At 41.9% G+C, this 24,521-nt stretch overlaps 1 protein-coding gene across 1 annotated transcript in view; it reads right to left on the reverse strand.

Moving 5' to 3' along the window:
* Positions 1-24,521, reverse strand: part of CREB1 (cAMP responsive element binding protein 1) — a 72,206-nt gene that overhangs the window by 34,398 nt on the left and 13,287 nt on the right. The window contains 2 exon segments of the mRNA XM_040440654.1: positions 4,252-4,398; positions 7,845-7,966. Coding sequence (XP_040296588.1) covers positions 4,252-4,398; positions 7,845-7,958 — 261 coding nt within the window. The 5' untranslated portion in view covers positions 7,959-7,966.

A 24,521-nucleotide genomic window follows, 5' to 3' on the forward strand; every position in this document is an offset into this window, starting at 1 on the left:
TGAGACTATGGAACTCTCTGCCTGAGGAGGTGGTGATGGTGAGTACAATAAAGGAATTCAAGAGGGGCCTGGATGTATTTCTGGAGTGTAATAATATTACAGGCTATAGCTACTAGAGAGGGGTCGTTGATCCAGGGAGTTATTCTGATTGCCTGATTGGAGTCGGGAAGGAATTTTTTATTCCCCTAAAGTGAGGAAAATTGGCTTCTACCTCACAGGGTTTTTTTGCCTTCCTCTGGATCAACTTGTAGGATGACAGGCCGAACTGGATGGACAAATGTCTTTTTTCGGCCTTATGTACTATGTTACTATGTTACTTGCAGAAGTTACAGATCCCTGATCCTATCTCTATCCCTATCCCTCCTGTGCCCTTTTGGTGGACGCAGAGTCAAATCACTATACACCTCGATAAATTCCTTGAGTTACCAAAATTGAGGTCACTTTTTTGGGGTTTCCTTTGTAGGGGTACCTTAGGGTCTCTTGAAATGAGACATGGCACCTGAAAACCATTCCAGCTAAATAGTGCTCCTTCTCTTCTGAGCCCTGCTGTGAGCCCCTACAGCAGTTACGACCACATAAAGGGGTATTTCTGTAAACTGAAGAATCAGGGTAACTAATATTGGAGGTTTGCTTTGTTGTTAACCCTTGCTGTGTTAATGGGAAAAAATAAAGTGGAAATTCTGCAATAAAATAAATTTTAAATTTCACCTCCATTTTGCTTTAATTCCTGTGGAACACCTAAAGGGTTAACAAAGCTTGTAAAATCAGTTTTGAATAATTTAAGAGGTGTAGTTTCTAAAACTGGATCACTTATGGGTGGTTTCTATTATGCAAGTCCCTCAGTCACTTCAAAATTGAATTCGTCTTTAAAAAAGTTCGTTTTGGACTTTTTCTTGAAAATCTGAAAAAATTGCTTTCAAAATTCTAAGGGTACTTTTACACTTGCGGCAGAGAGATCCGGCAAGCAGTTCCGTCGCCGGAACTGCCTGCTGGATCAGGCAAAACGTATGCCAACTGATGGCATTAGTAAGACTGATCAGGATCCTGATCAGTCTTAAAAATGCCTGATCAGTCGAAAAAATGCATTGAAATGCCGGATCCGTCTTTCCGGTGTCATCCGGCAAAAACGGATCCGGCATTTATTTTTTTCACCTTTTTTTCAGTCTGCGCATGCGCAGACCGGAAGGACGGATCCGGCATTCTGAATGCCAGATCCGGCACTAATACATTCCTATGGGAAAAAATGCCGGATCCGGCATTCAGGCAAATCTTCCGTTTTTTTCGCCGGAGATAAAACCGTAGCATGCTGCGGTTTTCTCTTTTGCCTGATCAGTCAAAACGACTGAACTGAAGACATCCTCTCATTACTCTCCATTCATAATGCATGTGGATAAAACTGATCAGTTCTTTTCCGGTATAGAGCCCCTGTGACGGAACTCTATGCCGGAAAAGAAAAACGCAAGTGTGAAAGTACCCTTAGCCTAACATCCTTAAAGAATAAAATTTACAAAATGATGCCAACATAAAACAGACATATGATGAATGTTAATAATTTTGTGAGCTATCACTGTCTTAAAAGCAGAGAAATGCAAATGTGAAAAATTTTAAAATGTTAAAAATTTTCTGTAAATTTGGGATTTTTTAAATGGAGACAAAACAAATCGACTCAAATTTACCATTAATGCGTAAAAAAAAAGAAAACCGTTGTATCTTTGTAACGTTGAATCTTTGTGATACGTAAAAGCATTCCAAAAGGTATTAACCACATAAAGTGATGTGTCAGATTTGCAATATTAGGCTGTGCCAGGAAGGTCAAAATTGGCTCTGTCTGATAAGGGTTAGGGCTCTTTCACGCGAGCGTGTCCCTTGTGGGAATCACTGTTCTGGACTACAGAAGCGCAGGGCATTATCATGCTTGATAATGCCGTGTGACCTTTCTGTAACAGAATCATACTGACATAAAGCTGTCACTATGATTCAGTTACAGAAAGGTCAGGCAGAGGCACAGAGCATCATTAATCATGATAATACCCTGCGCTTCTGTAGTCCAGACCGCACAATCCCTCTCTCACATGGAGCGTGATTCCCGCAAGGTGTACATAGCCTTTAAAATGTGATGGCGTCAGTCTTCAAAAAGTAGAAGGAAAAAACATAAATAGAGAAAGTCTTAAAGGGGTTGTCTCATCTCAGAAAATGGGGGCATATCGCTAGCACTCGGCTATTTTCGACGGCTCCATAAAAAAAATGAATGAAGGGTGTTGCGCATGCATCTGCCACCAATTTTATGGCTCCGTTCTCGATATAGGTGTGGGTCCCCCACCGATCAGACAATGGGGGCATATCCTAGCGATACGCCCCTATTGCTTGAGGTGAGATAACCCCCTTTGAAACATGTGGTGTACATGTATGTCACATAGCAGGGGAATGTATGGAGATAGCTCAGAAGCTGAGCCATATGTAGCAAGTGCTGGCTGTGTTATACAACCGACACTTACCTACAATGGGAGTGCTGTGTTTTTTTCGACCAGCTGATCGGCAGGGGTGCTGATACTTGGACCCCTACCGATCAGATATTAATGACCTATCCTGAGGATAGGCATTCAATATCAAGCTCCCCAAAAACCCCTTTAATTCCATGATTGTGGGTTTGCATATACCATATTTTCCTCTTTATAAGGCACACTTTTTCCCCCAAAGGGGGATGGATGTGTGTCTTATAAAAGAGAATACTAGTGATTGCTTTCATCATGAAAGCACTCACTAGTATTCAGGAGGCACAGGGAGCGGTCCCTGTAGCACTGCACTCACCGTCACTGGTCTTCCTCTGGGCACTGCGCTGCACGACCTAACATTGTATGGAGTCAGCACAGTGCAGCATGGGCCTGGAGAAGACCAGGGAGCGGCACGTCCAGGAGAGGTAAGTTAATGTATTTATTTTATCTCTGATGGGGGTCTAATGAAGATTGGCGGTCTAATTTGGGATCTGATAAAGATTGGGGTCTGTTCTGAGTTCTGAAGAAAAATACTTTTTATTATTCACCTCCTCTTAAGCATAGGTGTGTCCTATAAAGCGAAAAATACGGTATATACTTTGACACTACCTTCCCTTATTGTTGAGAAGGGTTCCACTGTCTAGCTGAAATATTGACATCATGTACCATGGGTGAATGAAGCCTTTCCATGCATTTTTTGGAACTTTACTGGACTGCTGCTTCCTTCCACTTTGTACGGCTGGATTTGATTCATGTTTGTCTACAGCTGACCCCGATAGAGTATTTTCTCCAAGAAAAGCTTCTATTCTCAGAGCTTGCCCTATTTCTTGTAGTTTGCTATGAAACAAGATTTTCTAATTTAAACTAAAAGAATCAATAATGTGCGATCTACTCTTGTCCTCATATGGTTTACGTCAAACATTCAGCATCAAAACTTATTTGTGATATTATGACCTTAATAAACGTATTTAAAAGGGGTTGTCTGCTTTTTACTACTGATTGACTATCCTCAGGATTGGTCATCAATATCAGATCGGTGGGAGTCCAACTCCTGGCTGTTTGAAGAGAAAGCAGCACTCATATGAGCGTTACCTTCTCTGCTCTGTTTACCTGCTTGCCGCAGAAATTGCAGTGGTGAGCAGGTGTAAATACAAGTATGGCATCCCCATTCATTTCTATGGGAGAGCTGTCTGTTCAAGTGAATACTACAGAGCTATCCCATAGAAGTGAATTGGGAAGCCATTCTTGTAATTACACCTGCTCACCCCTGCAATTGCTGCATTGAGCAGGTAAACCGAGCAGAGAAGGCAGCGCTTATACGGGTGCTGCTCTCTCTTCAAACAGCTGCTCAGTGGGGTGTGCCGAAAGTCAGTCCCCCGTTATCTTTAGGATAGGTCATCAATGTTACAAAAGAGGACAACCCCTTTAATTTATTCTAATCAGTTCTGTGATATTGAGTATTACACAGTGGAAGTTAGAACAAGACTGTGCTGAAATCAATATATTTATGCCATGACTCAGGAGTAGGGATGAGCAAATTGATTCCAATGTATTGATACATCTCATCCCTACTCAAATCTTTAGACTGCCATGTAAACAAAATTGGTTTCATCAGTTACTCCTTAGTTCTGGGCTTTCACAATTTCAATAAATTCAAATAAAAGTGAAATACCTTTCTGAAATGTTATTGTGGGTGTGACCTAATATTTGTATTGCAAAATAAGTTAAAGAATGAACGATATGAAAAGACTTTACTCACTTGCACTGTCTGCACCTGTGGAGACTGGATGACTGATGGCTGGGCAGCTTGAATAACCCCGTGTACCTGTACTGTCTGTCCATTCGGAAGCTGGACTAATGTAACAGTTGGGGCAGATGACGTTGCGTGTGCAGCAGCCATGGAAACCTAACAAGATTGCAAGAAAGTCTGTTATGGCAAAACGTATGACATTTCATATACACTTTAAACACAAAAATGTGACTCATGTCCCCATGAAAACGCAGTGTAATCTGCCAGCAGCATGTTTTACAGGAGAAGATTCAGTATAACCTGTATTTCATTCTAGGCTTTGCAGTCAAGGAGGCGGTCCTATTAATCATACATGGACCCCTGTCAATCACTGATAGGACCACCTCCTTGACTTCAAAGCCCAGAATGTGCTGAGAGGTCAATCAGGGATAAGCGAATAGTCTTCGGATGAAACATCCAAAGACGATTTGCATAAAACTTTGTTAGAATACTGTACGGAGGGAGCGCTCTGTACAGTATTAGAATGTATTGGCTCTTATGAGCCTAAGGTATTTCTTTGCAAAGTCTAGCAGCACTTCGGGTAATAACTTCAGAAATTAATTTCTACTGTTAAAAACCTCTTACCGAACTCGGGTTCGGTTCCAGAACCGAACCAGAGTTCGGTAAAAGGCTTTTTACCATCATTATAAGTTTTATGCCAATCAACTTCGGATGTTTCATCCGAAATCGATTCGTTCATCCCTAATATCAAAACACAAGTTATTCCAAATCTTCCGCCACAAAACTAAGTCAGTCTGCTCATTTCCTTCTGCTCCATTACATGCTGCCTGTACCTCAGACACTATGTTCAATGTGACAGCTTGACTGTAAAACGAAACCTGCCAGCATGAAAATGCAGTACAGTGTGCACATGGGCTGTCAATCACAGATACGACCACACGGCTACTACAGTAGATTTAAACCAATTCTAGGCGTTGCAGAATCTTTTCCCGTAAAACTACATATCAATCCGCTCAGCTCCTCCTGCTCTAGAACATGATGCCCACAGACTGCACTGCATTTTCAGGGTGACAAGTTCACTTTAAAAGGGATTGTCCAGTTTTACATAAATAATGCTTAAAGAGGACCTTTCATCAAAACATGCAATACAATCTGAAATCACTATGTTATAGAGCAGGGGAAGCTGAGCAGATTGATGTATATATATTTGTGGGAAAAGAATCAGTAAAACCTGTAATGTATACATTTATATCTCAGGAGGGAGAGGTTGTATAAGTGTCCATACAGAGATAGCTGTCAGTCACTGATAACTCCTCCCTCCTGTACCAATCTATCTGCAGCCCTGTGAAGTGCTAAATGTAAAAATTACAGGTTTTATTGACTTTCCCAACAAAACTATATAATCAATTTGCTCAGCTTCTCCTGCTCTATAGCATGGTGCTTTCAGATTGCATTGCATTTTTGGTGACAGGTCCTTTTTAAAGAGCATCTGTTAGCATGATCAACCCTAGTAAACCAGGCATATTGGCTGGTAAGGTTGATCATGCTGAATAAAACGGAACCTTTCTTTTCTAGTAAGCTTCAAATTCTGCTTAGCTGCTCCGCTCCTCCACTGTCTGTGAAGCCGCTGGCACCTCCACTACTGGGTGGACTGAAGTCACCACTGGCTTCACAGACAGAAGATGAGCGACTGGGAGGATGGAAAGTTCTGTAAGTACTCTCCTCCCCCAACAGCACTCGCCCCCTTCTACAGAGGCTCTACTGCCACCAATGAATGCCTACTTATAAGCAACTGCACATTAGCAAAATGATGCATTCCTGGGGAATACACGATTTTACTAAAACACACTGACACCTATGACTTTTTACACCATAAATAACAATGGACCCCCAATGAATAAGTGAGCCACAGCACAGGCGCCATTAGACAATGCTATCTAGCCCTGTCAAAGGGGGTGGTGGAGTGTACCGAGTGGCGTAGCAATGCTCCAAGAACTATGCTGGCCCCTTGGTGCTCTAACTGCCTAATAATCCATATATCTCCACAGCAGAGCAAGCTAAAAAGAAAAGAAAGGCATGGTTTTATTCAGCATTATTAACCCAACCATTAGAAGTATAAAAAAAATATATATATTAGTTTGCTTTAAGTGAATAAAGATCATGTTTACTTGCAGAGACTGAAGTCAGTGCACATCTAGCCATGCTCTCAGCTGAGAACTGGATACAACTGTATGCAGCCTAGACCAGGGGCGCACAACCCGCCGCCCTCAATGTCCTTCTGTGTGGCCCCAACCATTTAGGAACAGACATGTATGTATGTCTTGTGGCTGCTCACACGCATTGTTTATGTAGTTTACTATTTGATGTAACCAGACATATGTGGTATATACTGTATGTTCCATATGCCATAAATACAGTATTTCAGTTGGCAAAACACCTTTAAGTTTTATTATTGGCCCTTGGGATTGGTTCAGTCTGACAACGTGGCCCCAAGCAGAAGAGGTTGTGCACCCCTGCTGCAGAGATTGGTTAGAGAGCATTTCCTACCCTGGATAGAACTATATACACTTCTCAGCTGGGAGCAGGACCAGTTATGTACCTGTTCAACCTCTGTATGTAAGGACTGTCCGCATTCACAGCAAACTAGTGTTGAAAATGGCGAGCAACTGAAACTAAAGGGGAGATTTAGCCAGACCTGCTCTTTCTGGGCTAGTCTCGATACCTCCTGTGCTGCTGGGGGATGTGCCTAATATATGACAAGGCTCATCCTCCTGCAGTCCGTGCACTTAAGCAGTAATCTACAGCGCTGAGCTGCTTTAGATTTCTGGCTTTATTTGTACCAGAAAAGTAGTGTAAATAAAGATAAGTTTGGCTGGCTATGTCCCTTTAGGGAAAGTGGTGAATGCAGTGTAAAATCGGAGAGATGCGACAACTTATTAAAAAATTGCAGTTAAAAAGTCGGAGAACACAAAGTTTGCGACTTTTTAGGTGCAAGGGAGATGCGGATATATGTACACACAATACAAATAGCAATTAAAGAGTTGGCCAATTTCTAATTTATTTTGTCAAAATGCCACACAGTCATGTAATCTTAATACAAGCATACATGACTGTATCCTGTTCTCTAGCTGACCTACTGGAGGACCCCACCTATCACCCGCCACGTCCATAGTAAAGCTGGCATTGACCAGTTCCCCTGTCTGCTCCTGGGGACCTTGTATTCTGCCCAGGTGCTGAACAGAAAACGGACGTGTCCAGTGCATGTGCAGATACTTGGGATCCTGTTGCCTGTATCTGTGCAAGTTCTAGATGCGTCCATTTTCCGTTAAGCACCTGAGCTGAATATAAGGGTACCAGGAGCAGCCAGAGAAAGCAGTCACTACCATCTTGTGGTGGGTGAAAGTTAAGTATGCTTATTTCACTGACACCAGGGCAGCAGTATACAGCTTCCATAGCGCATACATGACTGTATTAGCCATTTTGACAAATTAAGCTTTACTAACCTAAAACTAGATCATTCCTTAAAGAGAAAAGGACGTTTACTTTATATGTTAATTGTTAAAAGATTAAAAGCTACTCCACAATTTCTAACTGCGCTATACCTGTGCTAATGTTGCAATCTGTGGCTGGGTTTGAATAGTCATTTGTTGGGCTTCCGCCTCTGTCACAGCCGCATCTCCACCCTGCTGTGTCTCTGCTCCAGATTCCATGGTCATTTAGTTACCTAAAAAGTAGATCAAATATAGGCAGATCTTACTATAAAGTGGAATAATAAGTAAGGTTTACTGCACTGACATTTCTGCAAGCTTCTTATTCCTGCTCTCCATTGAGAACACATCTATATATGACCAAGTGTGCATGTGTATGGGAGGATTGGCAAGGAAGAGGGGAAAGGGCCAGCAGGAAAGGCTGTCGGCTGAAAGCTATCTAAAATGTATGACTAGCTTTACTTTAACAGTATAAATCCATAATTGTAAAGAATAATTCCACGGTTACCAACATTTAACCACTTAGCCTGGATACAAACTGTGTAAAAACGACATCAGTTAAAGTGCGGGTTCTTAAAATTCCCTGTTAGGTGATGAAAATCAAGTAGAATTCAGAAGCCTTGAAAGAACACACAACTCGGTGCTGTAGATAAAGGGCGTGGAAGAGAACATACAACCGAGTATTGTAGGAGCTGAAATGTATTTCTCAACAGGCATATGTCGTTTTAGTGAACACCATGGTAGCTACACTGCTCAACAAACGTACTCGGTGCTACTGAAGTGAAAGGAGAGCCACACATGGGTGGCCGCCTCTCCATTCCTGGCTGTGACGAGGCCCCGTTCTTCACACTGGTGCGGGCTCCACCTCTGGGACCTGCACCTATCAGACATTTACGCCATATCCTATTTTCGTATGCCATTTAACTATTTGATCTTATCTAGTCTATTTGAAAATAGACAGTTGTGAATAGCGGGTGAAAAAAAATAAAATAAATAAAATAAAAAAGGGTAATAAGTCCCAACACAATTTACCCATTATCCTATGGCTTACCTTGTACACAATGGCACATTATGTGTAGAAGATCAGCCTCTTAAGCCTCATTCACACATCAGTGTTTTGGTCAGTGATTTTCATCAGGGATCGTGAGCCTAAGGCTACATGCACACGACCGTATGTGTTTTGCGGTCCGCAAAAAAAAAAAAAAAAAAAAGGATGACGGATCCGTTTTTTTTACGGATCCATTGTAATCATGCCTATCCTTGTCCGCAAACTAGAAAAAAATAGGACATGCACTATTTTTTTTTGCGGAGCAACGGAACGGACATACTGATGCAGACAGCACGCGGTGTGCTGTCCGCGTTTTTTGCGGACCCATTGAAATGAATGGGTCCGCATCCTATCCGCAAAAAAATAAACGGATCGGACACTGAAACAAAATACGGTCGTGTGCATGAGGCCTAAACCAGGATTGGAGCCTCCACAGATACAAGATAAGAGCTCATGCACACAAACGTGCTGTGTTTTGGGGTCCGCAAAACATGGATGCCGCCCATGTACCTTACACAATTTGCGGAATGGAAGGCCCATCATACAAATGCCTATTCTTGTTGACAAGAATAGGACATGATCTATAATTTTTGCGGGGCCATGGAACAAAGTGCTGTCCACAACTTTTATGGCCCCACTGAAGTGAATGGGTCCGCATCTGAGCTGCAAAAAATGCGGCTCGGATGCAGAACCAAACCACATTCGTGTAATTGCGTCTTGAGGGAAAGATCTGCACCTGGTTTTGGCTTAAAATCACTGATCAAAACATTGACGTATGAATGAGGCCTAAGGCCTCATTCACACGAGCATGACGGATTAGGTCCGAATGTGTTCAGTGAAACTCACACCATTTTGCAAGCAAGTTCAGTCAGTTTTGTCTGCAATTGCGTTCAGTTTTCTACGTGCGAGTGCAATGCGTTTTTCACGCACGTGATAAAAAAAAAACCTGAAGGTTTACATACAACACCTCCTAGCAACCATCAATGAAAAAACGCATTACATCCTCACTTACGGATGCAATGCGTTTTTCACTGAAGCCCCATTCACTTCTATGGGGCCTGGGCTGCGTGAAAAACGCTGAATATAGAACATTCTGCGTTTTTCACGCAACGCAGAACTGATGTGTAAAAAAAAACACTCATGTACACAGACCCATTGAAATGAATGGGCCAGGATTCAGTGCGGGTGCTATGTGTTCATGTCACGCATTGCACCTGCGCGGAAAACTGGCTCGTGTGAAAGAGGTCTTAGGCTGAGATCACATCACCGATGAGCTTTCCATTCTTCTGAGCCATCAGAAGAACAGGACAAAAGATGCGTTATTTTAAGCATTAGTTTGTGTCACTGGTTCGCTGGTATTAAAGAGGACCTTTCACAGATTCTTACCCTATGAACTAAGTATACATACATGTGGAGCGGCGCCCGGGGATCTCACTGCACTTACTATTATCCCCGGGCGCCGCTCCGTTCTCCTGCTATGTCCTCCGGTATCTCCGTTCCCTAAGTTATGGTAGGCGGAGTCTGCCCTAGCGCTGGCCAATCGCATTGCAGAGCTCACAGCCTGGGAGAAAATAACCTCCCAGGCTGTGAGCTCTGCGCTGCGATTGGCCAGCGCTAGGGCAGACTCCGCCTACCATAACTTAGGGACTGGTATCTCCGCCTACCATAACTTAGTGAGCGGAGATACCGGAGGACATAGCAGGAGAACGGAGCGGCGCCCGGGGATAATAGTAAGTGCAGTGAGATCCCCGGGCGCCGCTCTACATGTCTGTATAGTTAGTTCATAGGGTAAGAATCGGTGAAAGGTCCTCTTTAATGCGATACAGCAATATGTGCAAACTTTCTGGGGATCAGCTCTCATGATGTGTGGCGCAAGGGCATTGAAGCTGTACACAAACATGGCACTACATTTCTGCCCTATGTCCAATCATGTTTGGTGTACAGCGTCTGGCATTGCACTTGCGCTATACAGTGGGAAATGGCGATTTCTGCAGATATTACTTCTCCCATTTAAATGAATGGCCAAATGGCTTCTGAAACACATTATTTATACTGTTTTTGCCACAAACAGTGGATCATCTGGTGTTGTGACCAATAATCAGCCCATGAAAACAGGCCTCAAACCTTGAGAAGAATTATAAAAGTAAAGACTAGATAAAGTTACTCTCATTGTTACGCCTCCTGCACGCGAACGCGTGAGCCCCGTTGCCGTAGTGCAGGTCCGCAATACACAGGCGCCGTTCCGTGGGCATTCCGCGTCAAGGATACGGACACATTACCCTTTAATGGGTCCGCAAATCCGGAGATGCGGAATGGAAGCACGGAACGGAAACCCACGGAAGCACTACGGAGTGCTTCCGTCCCGCAAAAAGATAGAACATGTCCTATCTTTTTGCAGAACGGACCGATCCGCTGCGGCTGCCCCACGGTCGGTGTTTGTGCATTGCGGCCCGCAGCACGGCCACGGGGCGCACACGTTCGTGTGCAGGAGGCCTTAATCAGCAGAGTTTTCTACAAGTTCCTCCCTGTGTCTTGAAGAGGGAAGTATTGCGGTCCATGTTCCATAAAATAGATTCTTTATACATTTTTTTAGTTTTAATTTAAGTGTGAGGCAACGAGTCAAGGAACGGAAGAAGTGCTTTGATAGATTACCAACACATCCTCTAAAACAGGGGTGCACAACCTGCGGCCCGGTGGCCACATGCAGCCCTTGATACCATTCTGTGCGGCCCCCAACCATCTAGTAACAGACATGTATGCCTATGTCTTGTGGCTGCTCAGATGTATTTTTCATTTATTTCTCCCATTAGATGGGAGTCCTGGAAGTGTAACTAGACATTAATGGTATATAATGTGTGTTCAATAAGCCATAAGTACAATATTTCAGTTGTTAATACACCTTTAAATTTTAATTTCGGCCCTCGTCATTGGTTCAGTCTGGCAATGTGGCCCCCAACCAGGAAACGTTGTGCACCCCTGCTCTAAAACATGCGCCTCCACCATCCATTCTGAAGTCAGATATTCCTAAATTCAAACATACCGTAATAAATGCTTTCTGTAAATAGGCTGGCATTCATTAAGATTACTTTAGAAGATCATCGCCTGACCAGTTTCAGGAACGTCTAGAAAGGATTAAGTTATCAAAAAGAATTAGCATACTTCACTCATCAGCTTTTGACAGGGAGTATTGTAAAGACAATGCAGCAAGTAAGGGTCCATTCACAACGTCCGTGTGTGTGGATACGCAAAACACGGACATCGCCGGGCACTTAATACAAAATGCCTTTTCTTGTCCGCGATTGCGGACAAGAATAGGACATGTTCTATATTTTCGGATCGAATTGCGGATTGCGGCAATTCCGGATCCGGGGCAGCACATTGTGCTGCCCCACAGAAATGAATGGGGGCCGCAATTCCGTTCTGCAAAATGAAATTGCGGACGTGTGAATGGACCCTAATAATGTTATTTTTCTATCGATGAGTTTGTTCAATAAAGGCATACAACTACGGGTGATCATTGCCATTTGGAAAAGGTTAAAGGCTATGAACACCTTCAGAGGCACATTTTTTTATGATTGCATGTTACAAAGTTATGTGATGTTCTGTCACAAAGGGTTAACTGTTTTTCGAGCTGTTTGACTGGTACTTTCAGCCAGTCATCTAATAACCCTTATCTCTAAACTACTAATAAGAGGTCATAAACACTTAAAGGGTTTATCCGAGTTATATAAATGTATGCTAAGAGCTATTATATTACTATATTAAACTCTTTTCTAAATCACTTACTTTATTGATTTGGCGCTGTTTCGCCACTGCCGATTTGGGTCATGTGACCCCGACGTCATCAACCCTGCTCAGGCGCTGACGTCTCGTTTACAAGCTTCTCTCTGCTTGAGGGAGTGTCCAGGCTCTGTTAATGAGACGTCAGAGCCTTTGGTGCCCGCCCCTCTCTCGCTTTCCTCACACAGCCTAGGCGATTGTAAGCGATCGCACATGTGCGATCCTTACCAGAGCCGTGGTGACAGATTGATTCGGCAGCAGGGTATGTGTCTGGCTCCTTCCTTCACTTCCATGGGCCAGTTCCCTCCCGCGTCTGGAGATCATTATTACAGCCCTGGCCTCCTCAACAAGTACACATTACACTCCTAATACCAACCCCCAGGACACAAAAATATTCATGAGGGGAGAGCTTAAACCAATGTTATGTATGTTCTGATGAGTTTTATGAGGTTTTAATTTTTTTCCCCATAACTCTGATAACCCCTTCAAGTCACGTTGTTCTATCAGGAAGATAAGAACTGAGCTATAATGAGTGTTTATAAAGGTCAGAGAGCAGAGATAAGGAGCCTGTCAGCTCCGGGTCTGACAGAAAATCCAAATGGTGCTACTAGTGCATGTCAGCTAAGTACAGAAAAAAGGATGCCAATTAAATAAATAAAAATATTTTAGCTCAAAATGAGTACAATGCAATAGTAAAAAAAAAATGCCCCCAAAGGTGCACATACATTCATGGCCGTAAGTGTTGGCACCCTGAAATTTTTTCCAGAAAATGAACTATTTCTCCAGAAAATTATTGCAATTACACATGTTTATTTCCTTTGTGTGTATTGGAACAAACCACAAAAATGAATATTTGGTTGCACACCCTTTGGAAGAAATAACCGAAATTATCACTTCTTATAACTATCAACAAGCTTCTTAAACCTCTCAACTGGAATTTTGGACCACTCTATTTTTGCAAACTGCTCCAGGTCTCTCATATTTGAAAGGCACCATTTCCTAACAACAATTTTAAAGGGAACCTGTCACCGGGATTTTGTGTATAGAGCTGAAGACATGGGTTGCTAGATGGCCGCTAGCACATCCGCAATACCCAGTCCCCATAGCTCTGTGTGCTTTTATTGTGTCGAAAAACGATTTGATACATATGCAAATTAACTGTAAGCGGAGGCTCTGTAATATATAGACCCGGTCACTTTAGATACAGATCACACATGTAATAAGTAGCGGTGACCGTGGCGTCATCGTTGCCATGGCGCCGATGTTTGCGCCGTGTCTTCATTGCCTGCGTACCCCACGTGACTAACACTATTGACGCACTGTTGTGCGCACTTGAGTGGGGTCATGGGGTGGACGCACAAGCGGTGACGTCAGTGAGTGCGTCCTGCAGCACATTGGCTGGAGACACGTGCGCCGCCGGGAGCCATGGCAACGTATGATACTTCCGGTATGCAAATACATTGAGATGCGGCTGCGCATTACAGACATTGGAACGCCGAGGTGAACAACACGAGCGGGGTGGACATATCATTAACTGTGAGTTGTAATATCAACATGTGTATACTATTGTGCAGTGATTTGTACTGATGATGTAACGGGGTGTGTCTTTTATGTGGGGGGTATATATATGCCTACCAGAATGTATGTCATTAGGCTTGACAAAGACTGGTGTACAGTCGAAACGTTGCCAATTGTGTCTGGGGTACGAATAAAGGATAGTTTTGATATTGCGGAATGCTGCCAAAGCCATCTTCTTTTCTACATGTGTATTTCATGGCCTGATGGATCAAGGGCCTACGGCTAGGCTGCTGCATTGATATAGACGCATTATCCGGGATACCGTATAGTGCCTGCCTCTACACTACTTTTAGCACTCCGTGTGCTGTCCGCATCCGTTGCTGCGTTTCCGTGGTCCGCAAAAAATATATAACCTGTCCTATTCTTGTCCACGTTTTGCGGACAAGAATAGGCAGTTATATTAATGGCTGTCCGTGCAGTTCCGCAAATTGCGAACCGCAAAACACATAACGGTCGTGTGCATGAGGCCTAAGTTCAATGTTTTGTTAATCAGAATTTTATGTGATGATCAGAACACAATAGTCTAAGTTAATTAACCCTTAGGATACCAGCGCCGTACATGAACGCCACAGAAATGCGGGACAGAAATCCCAACGCAGTACAGGTACGGCACGCTGATCGGGAGGGTGCAGGAGCTGTGCCCGCATGATCAGAGGCTGTGGTCCGGCTGTCACCGATAGCCGGCGCATTAACCCTTGCACTGCCAGCGCTGACCGCGGCACTTGCGGTATCCTCACGGGTGCCGTTGTCCATGGGTCCCCGTGCTGCTGCGACGGGGACCCCATGGCAGGGAAGGCAGCCTGATGCCTTCCTTAGGCATCGTGGCTGCCTTCTGGGAAAGCCTGTGAGATCCAGGGGGCTGGTAATACACTTACAGCCAATGCATTACAATACAGAAGTATTGTAATGCATTGTAAAGGGGATCAGACCCCCAAAAGTTGAAGTCCCAGAGTGGGACAAAAAAATAAACTGAAATTAAAAAAAATATTAAAGTTTCAAGTATAAAAAAAAACAAAACACACACACACACACACACACACACACATCCTGTTCCCAAAATAAAGTTAAAAAAAATTGGAAACAAAAGAAAAGTAGACATTAGGTATCGCCGAGTCCGTATCGACAGGCTCTATATATAAAAAAAAAAAAAAAAAAAAAAAAAAAAATAATCACATGACCTAACCCCTCAGGTTACCCCATCCAGCAAAAAATGAGCCCCTACCTAAGACAATCACCCAAAAAAAATAAATAAAAACTATGGATCTCAGACTATGTGAATACTAAAACATGATTATTTTTTTGTTTCAAAAATGCTTTTTGTGTTAAATGTAAAAAATAAAAGTAAACATATTAGGTATCGCCGTGTCCGTAACAACCTGCTCTATAAAAATACCACGCAATCAAAATGCCATATGCACCCCAAAATAGTGCCAAACAGTCATCCCATCCCGAAAAAAAATTATACCCTACCTAAGACAGTTGCACAAAAACTGACTCTCAGACTATGGAGACACTAAAACATTACTTTTTTTTTTTTCAAAAATTATATCATTGTGTAAAACTTACATAAATAAAATAAAAAAAGTATATAAAAAAGGTATTGCCACGTCTGTAACAGCCTGCTCTCTAAAAATATCACATGACCTAACCCCTCAGGTGAACACCCCAAAAAATTTTTTTTATAAAAACTGTCAAAAAAGCCATTTCTTGTCACCTTAAATCATAAAAAGTGTAATAGCAAGCGATCAAACAGTCACACGCACCCCAAAATAGTACCAGTCATCTCATCCCGCAAAAAATGAGATCCTACGTAAGACGATCGCCTAAAAAATAAAATAACAAACTATGGCCCCCAGAATACGGAGACACTAAAACATGATTATTTTTATTCAAAAATGCTGTTATTGTGTAAAACATAAATAAATATAAAAAATTGTACATATTAGGTATCGCCGCGTCCATAAGAACCTAGTGTATGAAAATATCACATGAACTAACCCCTCAGGTGAACACCGTAAAAAAAAAAAAAAAAAATTAAAAAAGCTATTTTTGGTCACCTTAAATCACAAAAAGTGCAATAACAAGCGATCAAAAAGTCATATGCACCCTAAAATAGTACCAGTCATCTCATCCCGCAAAAAATGAGCCCCTACATAACAGTCGCCAAAAAAAATAAACGCTTTTTTTTTGTCAAAAATGCTTTATTGTATGAAACTGAAACAACCAAAAAAGTAGTCATATTTAGTATTGTCTCGTCCGTAACAACCTGCTCTATAAAAATAGCACATGATCTAACCTGTCAGATAAACTCTGTAAATAACAAAAAATAAAAAACGGTGCCAAAACTGCTATTTTTTGTTTCCTTGCCTCACAAAAAGTGTATAAAGAGCAACCAAAATCATATGTACCCTAAAATAGTACCAACAAAACTGCCACCTTATCCCATAGTTTCCAAAATGGGTTCATTTTTTGGGGAGTTTCTACTCTAGGGGTGCATCAGGAGGTCTTCAAATGTGACCCCGGCAGCTTAAAATTATCCCAGTGAAATCTGCTTTCCAAAAACCCATATGGCGATTCCCTTTCCTTCTGCGCAAAGCTGTCTGCCCGTAACAGCTGTTACGATCACTTATGGGGCATTTTCTGTAAACTACAGAAATCAGGCAATAAATATTGAGTTTTGTTTGGCGGTTAACCCTTGCTTTGTTAGTGGTATTTTTTTTTTTTATTAAAATGGAAAATCTGCCAAAAAAGTGAAATTCTGAAATTTCATCTCCATTTTCCATTAATTCTTGTGGAACACCTAAAGGGTTAAAGTTTAAAATCAGTTTTGAATACCTTGAGGGGTGTAGTTTCTAAAATTAGGTCATTTTGGGTGGTTTCTATTATGCAAGCCTCACAAAGTGACTTCAGACCTGAACTGGTCCTTGAAAAGTGGGTTTTGGAACTTTTCTGAAAAATTTCAAGATTTGCTTCTAAAGTTCTAAGCCTTCTAACATCCCCAAAAAATAAAATGGCATTCACAAAATTATCCAAACATGTAGTAGACATATGGGAAATGTAAAGTAGCAACTATTTTTGGATTTACTACTGTCTATTATAAAAAATAGAGAAATTTGCTTATTTTTTATATTTTTTGGGTAAATTTGGTATTTTTAAAATAAAAATGAAATTTTTTTGCTTCATTTTACACTGTCATGAAGTACAATATGCGACGAGAAAATCTCAGAATGGCCTGGATAAGTAAAAGTGTTTTAAAGTATTACCACAAAGTGACACGTCAGATTGCAAAAATCGGCTTGGGGTATTTAAGGTGAAAAGTGGCTCGGTACGTGAAGAGGGTTAAGCGAAATAATAAATAGAAAACAAAAAATTGGCATGTGCATAAGTATTCACCCCCTTTGTTAGGAAGCCCATAAAAAGCTCTGGTGAACCAATTACCTTCGAAGTCACATAATTAGTGAAATGATGTCCACCTGTGTACAGATACACACCTTTTTGAAAGGCCCCAGAGTCTGCCAACACCTGTAAGAGGCATCACCTAACCAAACACTGCCATGAAGACCAAGGGAACTCTTCCAAACAAGTAAGGGACAATATTGTTGAGAAGTACAAGTCAGGTTAGGTTATAAAAAAATAAAAAAAAATATCCAAATCTTTGATGATCCCCAGGAGCACATCAAATCTATCATAACCAAATGGAAAGAACATGGCACAACAGCAAACCTGCCAAGAGACACGGCCCGCCACCAAAACTCACCGACTAGGCAAGGAGGGCATTAATCAGAGAGGCAGCACAGAGACCTAAGATAACTGAACTCCATCCCCACAGTGAAACATGGTTGTTGGCAGCATCATGCTGTGGGGAAGTTTTTTCAGTAGCCAGGACTGGGGAAACCTGTCAGAGTTGAGGGAAAGATGGTGCTAAATACAGGGATATTCTGAACAAAACCTTGTACACTCTGTGTGTGATTTGAGGCTTAGGATGGAGGTTCACCTTCCAGCAGGACAATGACCCCAAACACCTGCTAAAGCAACACCTTGAGTGGTTTAAGGGGAAACTGTAATGTGTTGGAATGGACTAGTCAAAGCCCAGATCTCAATCCAATAGAAAATCTGTGGTCAGACTAAAGATTACTGTTCACAAGTGCAAAACCATCTAACTTGAAGGAGCTGGAGCAGTTTTGCAAGGAGAAAATGGGCAAAAATCCAGTGGTAAGATGCAGGCAAGCTCATAGAGACTTATCCAAAGCGACTTGGAGCTGTGATTGCCGCAAAAAGGTGGCTCTACAAGCGGGCGAGGTATGGCGTGAAGCTATACAAAATTTGTGAGAGTACCTCAGGGTACACTTACAAATTTCGTTTGTACGAGGGGCGAGATTCCCGGATTGAACCCCCAGAATGTCCCCCCACTCTGGGCGTTACCGGGAAACTTGTGTGGGACCTTATGTACCCACTGCTGGATAAGGGTTACCACCTTTACGTGGATAACTTTTATACCAGTATCCCCTTGTTCCAGTCCCTTGCCGCCAGATCCAAGTCCGCTTGTGGGACCGTGCGGAAAAATCAACGCAGCCTCCCTGCCCACCCCCTCCAGGTACCTATCCCCAGGGGTGAGACCCGTGCCCTTACCACTGGAAGCCTGTTGCTGGTCAGGTATAAGGACAAGAGGGATGTCCTTATGCTGTCCATAATTCATGGTAACGGCATCACCCCTGTCCCTGTGCGAGGTACCACGGCAACGGTCCTCAAGCCCGATTGTATCGTCGACTACAATCGGTATATGGGAGGAGTTGATCTCTCTGATCAAGTCCTCAAGCCATATAACGCCATGCTCAAAACCCGGGCATGGTACAAAAAAGTTGCGGTCTACTTGGTGCAGGTTGCCATGTACAACTCTTTTGTGCTGTCCCCAAGCGCTGGCAACACAGGGACATTCCTTCAGTTCTATGAGGCAGTCCTCAAGGCCCTGATCTTTTTGGACCAGGAAAGAGCAGGCTGGAGTACCTCGGGAAATGGAGGCACCCGGATCGTCCCTGGCCAACACTTTCCAGGTGTGGTCCCCCATACTGGAAAGAAGGGACGAACCCAAAATAAGTGCAGAGTGTGTCGCAGGAGGGGGATACGGAAGGACACCACCACTCAGTGCGACACGTGCCCGATCATCCGGGCCTCTGCATTGACGGTTGCTTCAGGGATTACCACACTTCCATGGAGTACTAAATTTATATCCCAATTTAGCACTGACAACGGATTAAAAAAAAAAATGGTTCTCAGACTTGAGACACCCAAAAAAACTAAAATAATTTATTAAAAGTAGACATATTAGGTATCGCCACGTCGGTAATAATCTCCTCTATAAAAATACCCCATGACCTAACCCCACAGATTAACACGGTCCAGAAGAAAAAAAAAAAAAGGTGCAAAAATTTTATTTTTTTTGTCACCTTACATAATAAAAGGTTTAATAGCAATAGCAAGCGATCAAAAAGCTATATAGCCCCCAAAACAGTGCCAATAAATCCGTCCGCTCATCCCACAAAAAATGAGGCCCCACATAAAATAATCGGATAAAAAAAATAAAAAAAATAAATGACACTTAGACTTTAGAGATACCAAAAATAAAATTTTGTATCAAAAAGGATAATATAGTCAAAAACCTAAATAATTGTAAAAAAAAGTAGACTTATTAGGTATCGCCGCGTCCATAAGAATCTCCTCTATAAAAATATCCCATGACCTAACCCCCCAGATTAACACGGTCAAAAAAAAAAAAAACACGGTGCCAAAACCGCTATTTTTGTCACTTTTCCATTTCAATCGGTTTTTTTCCGGTAACAACCAAACAAAAGTTAATATTTATTACCCCGATACTGCAGTTTACAGAAATGCCACATTTGTGGTCGTAAACTGCTGAATCAGTAAAAGGGAGGCCGCAAAAGGAAAGGACCGACATGGTTTCTGGAAGGCCGATTTTGATGGCCTTTTTTATTGACACCATGTCCCTTTTGAAGCCCCCCTAGAGTAAAAACTCCTAAAAGCTGACCCCCATCTAAGAAACTACACCCCTCAGGTATTCAAAACCTGATTATACAAACTTTATTAACCCCTTTAGGTGTTCCTCAACAGTTAATGGCAAATGGAGATGACATTTCAGCATTTTCAATTTTTGGTAACCTATGCCTCACAAAATGTAATATAGAGCAAACCAAAAATCATATGTACCCTAAAAATAGTCCCCAAAAAAATGCCACCTTATCCCGTAGTTTCCAAAATGGGGTCACTTTTAGGGAGTTTCTACTCCAGGGGTGCATCAGGGGGGTTGAAACAGGACACGGTGTAAATAAACCGGTCCATAAAAATCAGCCCTCCAAAAACCAAAACGGCGCACCTTTCACTCTACGCCCCGCTGTGTGGCCGTACAGTAGTGTACGGCCACATATTGGGTGTTTCTGTAAACGGCAGAGTCAGGGCACTAAAGATACAGTCTTGTTTGTATGTTAACCCTTGCTTTGTTAGTGGAAAAAAATGGGTTAAAATTTTCAAATTTCATCCCCATTTGTCAATAACTCTTGTGCAACACCTAAAGGGTTAACAGCGTATGTAAAATCAGTTTTGAATACCTTGAGGGGTGTAGTTTCTTAGATGGTCATTTTTGGGTGGTTTCTGATATGTAAGCCTCGCAAAGTGACTTCAGACCTGTAGTGGTCCCTAAAAATAGTTTTTTTGTAAATTTCGGAAAAATTTCAAGATTTGCTTCTAAACTTCTAAGCCTTGTAACATCCCAAAAAATAAAATATCATTCCCAAAATAATTCAAACATGAAGTAGACATATGGGGAATGAAAGTCCATCACTATTTTTGGGGGATTACTATGTATTACAGAAGTAGAGAAACTGAAACTTGAAATTTGCTAATTTTACAAATTTTTGGTATATTAGGTATTTTTTTATGCAAAAAAATAATATATTTTTTTTAATTCATTTTAACCAGTGTCATGAAGTACAATATGTGACGAAAAAACAATCTCAGAATGGCCCTGGATAGACAAAGTGTTTTAAAGTTATTAGCACTTAAAGTCACACTGGTCAGATTTGTCAAAACTGGCCTTGTCCTTAAGGTGAAATAAGGCTATGCCCCTAAGGGGTTAATATAGCAATAACCGTATAATTTACATAAATTATAGCTGCATCCACTTTTATGACCTATTCTGAAGATAGGCCTTCAGTATTTGGAAAACCGGACAACCCCTATAGAGGACCCTGACAACCCTCCTGACCTGCCTGTTTTAACAGCTACATGCATTCCCCCATGTAATAATTCCAGAGCAACTATTCTTATGACTATGTTGTGTCATTGCATTATTATTTCTACTAGAAGTTACAAATGAATTGCGAGCAGTCTGCAGTAAATGTACAGAGGGGTGGTAACAAGTTGGGGGGGTGGGTGTACCTGCACAGTCTGAAAATGGTAGCACTGATTGGTACAGATACACCCCACCCCAACTAGTTACCACACCTCTGTAGCCTTACTGCAGACTGTTAGCAATTCATTCATAACTTCTAGTAGAAATAACACAGGAATGGCACAACATAAGGCGATAAGAATAGACGCTCCAGAATTGTTGTTATTCCATTGGGAATGCATGAAGCTATTAAAACAGGCATGTCAAGAGTGGTGAGAGGTCCTCTTTAAAGGGGTACTCAGGAATTAAGAAATGAAAATAATTATATTCCAAAAATACCTTTCCTTAGTTATAATGGTTCATTTTGTCTGGGGAGCAATTATTAGGAGAAATAAAATGGCTGCTGTCCCTATTAGTACACACAAAACCTGTCCTAATCACACAGCAGGACAAGTTACTTCACAGCACTGATGTAAAGATCTGCCTCATCCTCCTCTCTGCTCTGCTTGTCAGGGATTATGATCCTGAATACAGATAAGATCTTCTGCTGAATCTCCGTGGGACTGGAGTTCATGAGGAGACATGAAGTACAGAGAAGATGGACAGGACAGACTGTGGTAATGGAGACTGCATACAAGTGCTGCTGCTACTTAGCCACATCCCCTCATGAACTCCATTCCTACAGAGATTTAGCTGAAGATCACAATAAACTGTATTCAGGATAATAATCTCTGACAAGCAGAGCAGAGAGGAGGAGGCGGCAGATCTTTACATCAGTGTTAGGCTACATGCACACGACCATGCTGTTTTTTGCGGTCCGCAAAAAACAGAAGCCGCCCGTGTGCCTTCTGCAATCTGCGGAACGGGCGGCCCATTGTAGACATGCCTATTCTTGTCCGCAAAATGGACAAGAATAGGACATGCTATATTTTTTTTTTGCGGGGCCACGGAACGGTGCAACGGATGCGGACAGCACACGGACTGCTGTCCGCATCTTTTGCTGCCCTATTGAAGTAAATGGGTCCGCATCCGAGCAGCAAAAACGGTGGCTCGGATGCGGACCCAAACAACGGCCGTGTGCATGAGGCCTAAGGAAGTAACTAGTCCTCTTGTGTGATTAGGACAGGTTTTGTGTGTACTAATAAGACGGCTGCCATTTTATTTCCCCTGATGATTGCTCCCTAGACAAAATGAGCCCATTATAACTAATGAAAGGTAATTGAGAACATATTTATAATAAAGTAATATTAATGTATATTAATTTTCTTAATTCTTAGAGAACCCCTTTAAGTTTTAGAATGGGGGTACAATGCGACGTGTCAACAGTAAGTCTCAGAAGCATCACAATAGGTTGCTATCACGTGACTACCTGGGAGCTGTGGTTTGGCTATAAAAAACACAGCCAAGTCCCACGTTGCAGGTGAACTGCATTGTGGTCTGTGAAGGCAGCTGTGTGTGACCAGAAATTCATCAGTGTTGGATTTCTCTGCAACTGGCAGTTATAGCGTGTCACATTGCAACCACATTGACAATCATTAGATTCAATGTGACATGGGCTCTTCATGTCACCAGTGCTTGATGCGTAATTTATACCAAGCTGTGGTCTAAGGCCTCTTTCAGATGAGTGTTTCCTGTGCGGAAATCACACTCCGTGTGGGAGCGCCATTTTTCGTTATGGACACTTTCACGTATCTTTAGACTGCCTTAGTAAAACTGCCCCACTGTATTTTTCTAAGCCTTCCTCTTAGTTCATCAACAACAATTGTTTTTTCCCCCCAGTTTTTGCATTTCTTGACCTGGTTTTATACATTTTCATACCCACGCAACTACATTTCTTGTCATTTAAATTTTATATTCCCTCCCTTCTTGGAGCAATTTTCCGTTTACACAACTAAATGTATGAAGGCTTGTTTTTTGCAGGACAAATATGACCATTTTATATGGCATATGACATTATGGGAAGTTAAAAAAAAAAAAAAAGGTAATTCTGCCATAGTTTTATGACTTTGGTTTTTACTGTACGGCAAACCTGTTACCATCATTCTCTGGTTGAGTACGATTACAGAAATACCACATTTAATACTTAAAAAAAAAAAATGTTTAAATTTTTTTTTTGTTCTTTGATCACCTTATTCTGAGCCCCATAACTTTTTTTTTTTAATTCACTTTTTAGTAAAAAAAAAAAATAATAATTATATTATATTTTTAAAAACTCTTAACACATACTTTAGTGTCCCCCTAGGGGACTTTAAAATGCAATAGTCTTATTGCTTCTTCCATGGATTGCAATAATTTAAAGGGGTTGTCTCGCTTCAGCACATGGCATTAATCATGTAGACAAAGTTAAAGAGGTTGTCTGGGTTTCATGCTCCGATGCTGCCCCTTACCCTGTGCTGCATCACACAAGGCAAGGGCTTTTACTTTACATACCAGGTCTCAGCGTGGATATGCTAAGTGGAGGCTGCGTCCATCAATGTACCATAGTTTAGTTTTCAATAAAAAAAGCACTTGGGCTTCATGTACACACGGTTGTAACTTTTTTTTTGAAGTGGGGGGGGGGGGGGGGGGGGGAATTGGACAAAGTAGCCACACTACATTTCTTCCAGAGGAGTAAAAATACTCCAGAAAAACATAGAAAATGTTCTATTCTTGTCTGTATTGGGAACGTGAATAGGCATTTCTACAATAGTGCGGAACAGGAAAGTGCAGGGCGCACACAGCTGGGATCCATGGTTTTCCGACCACAAAACATTTACGGTTGTGAGCATGAGGCCCTATATCAAGAGACTTTTTTTTTCTTTTTTTTTAAGAGAGTTTATGACGCCTGTACAGGCAATACTGTGATCTCAGAGAGCTTGTCCAAAAAAAATTCCATGAATTTCAATGAGTTTATTTTAGTTCCCCCCAGGGTGGATTTGTTTTAAATCAAACTGATTTAAATCACTAGTCAGTTAGGCTTGATTTAAAATCATAGTTTTCTACA

Source organism: Bufo bufo, chromosome 7 (genome assembly GCF_905171765.1).
Source record: "Bufo bufo chromosome 7, aBufBuf1.1, whole genome shotgun sequence".
NCBI classification, from domain to species: domain Eukaryota; kingdom Metazoa; phylum Chordata; class Amphibia; order Anura; family Bufonidae; genus Bufo; species Bufo bufo.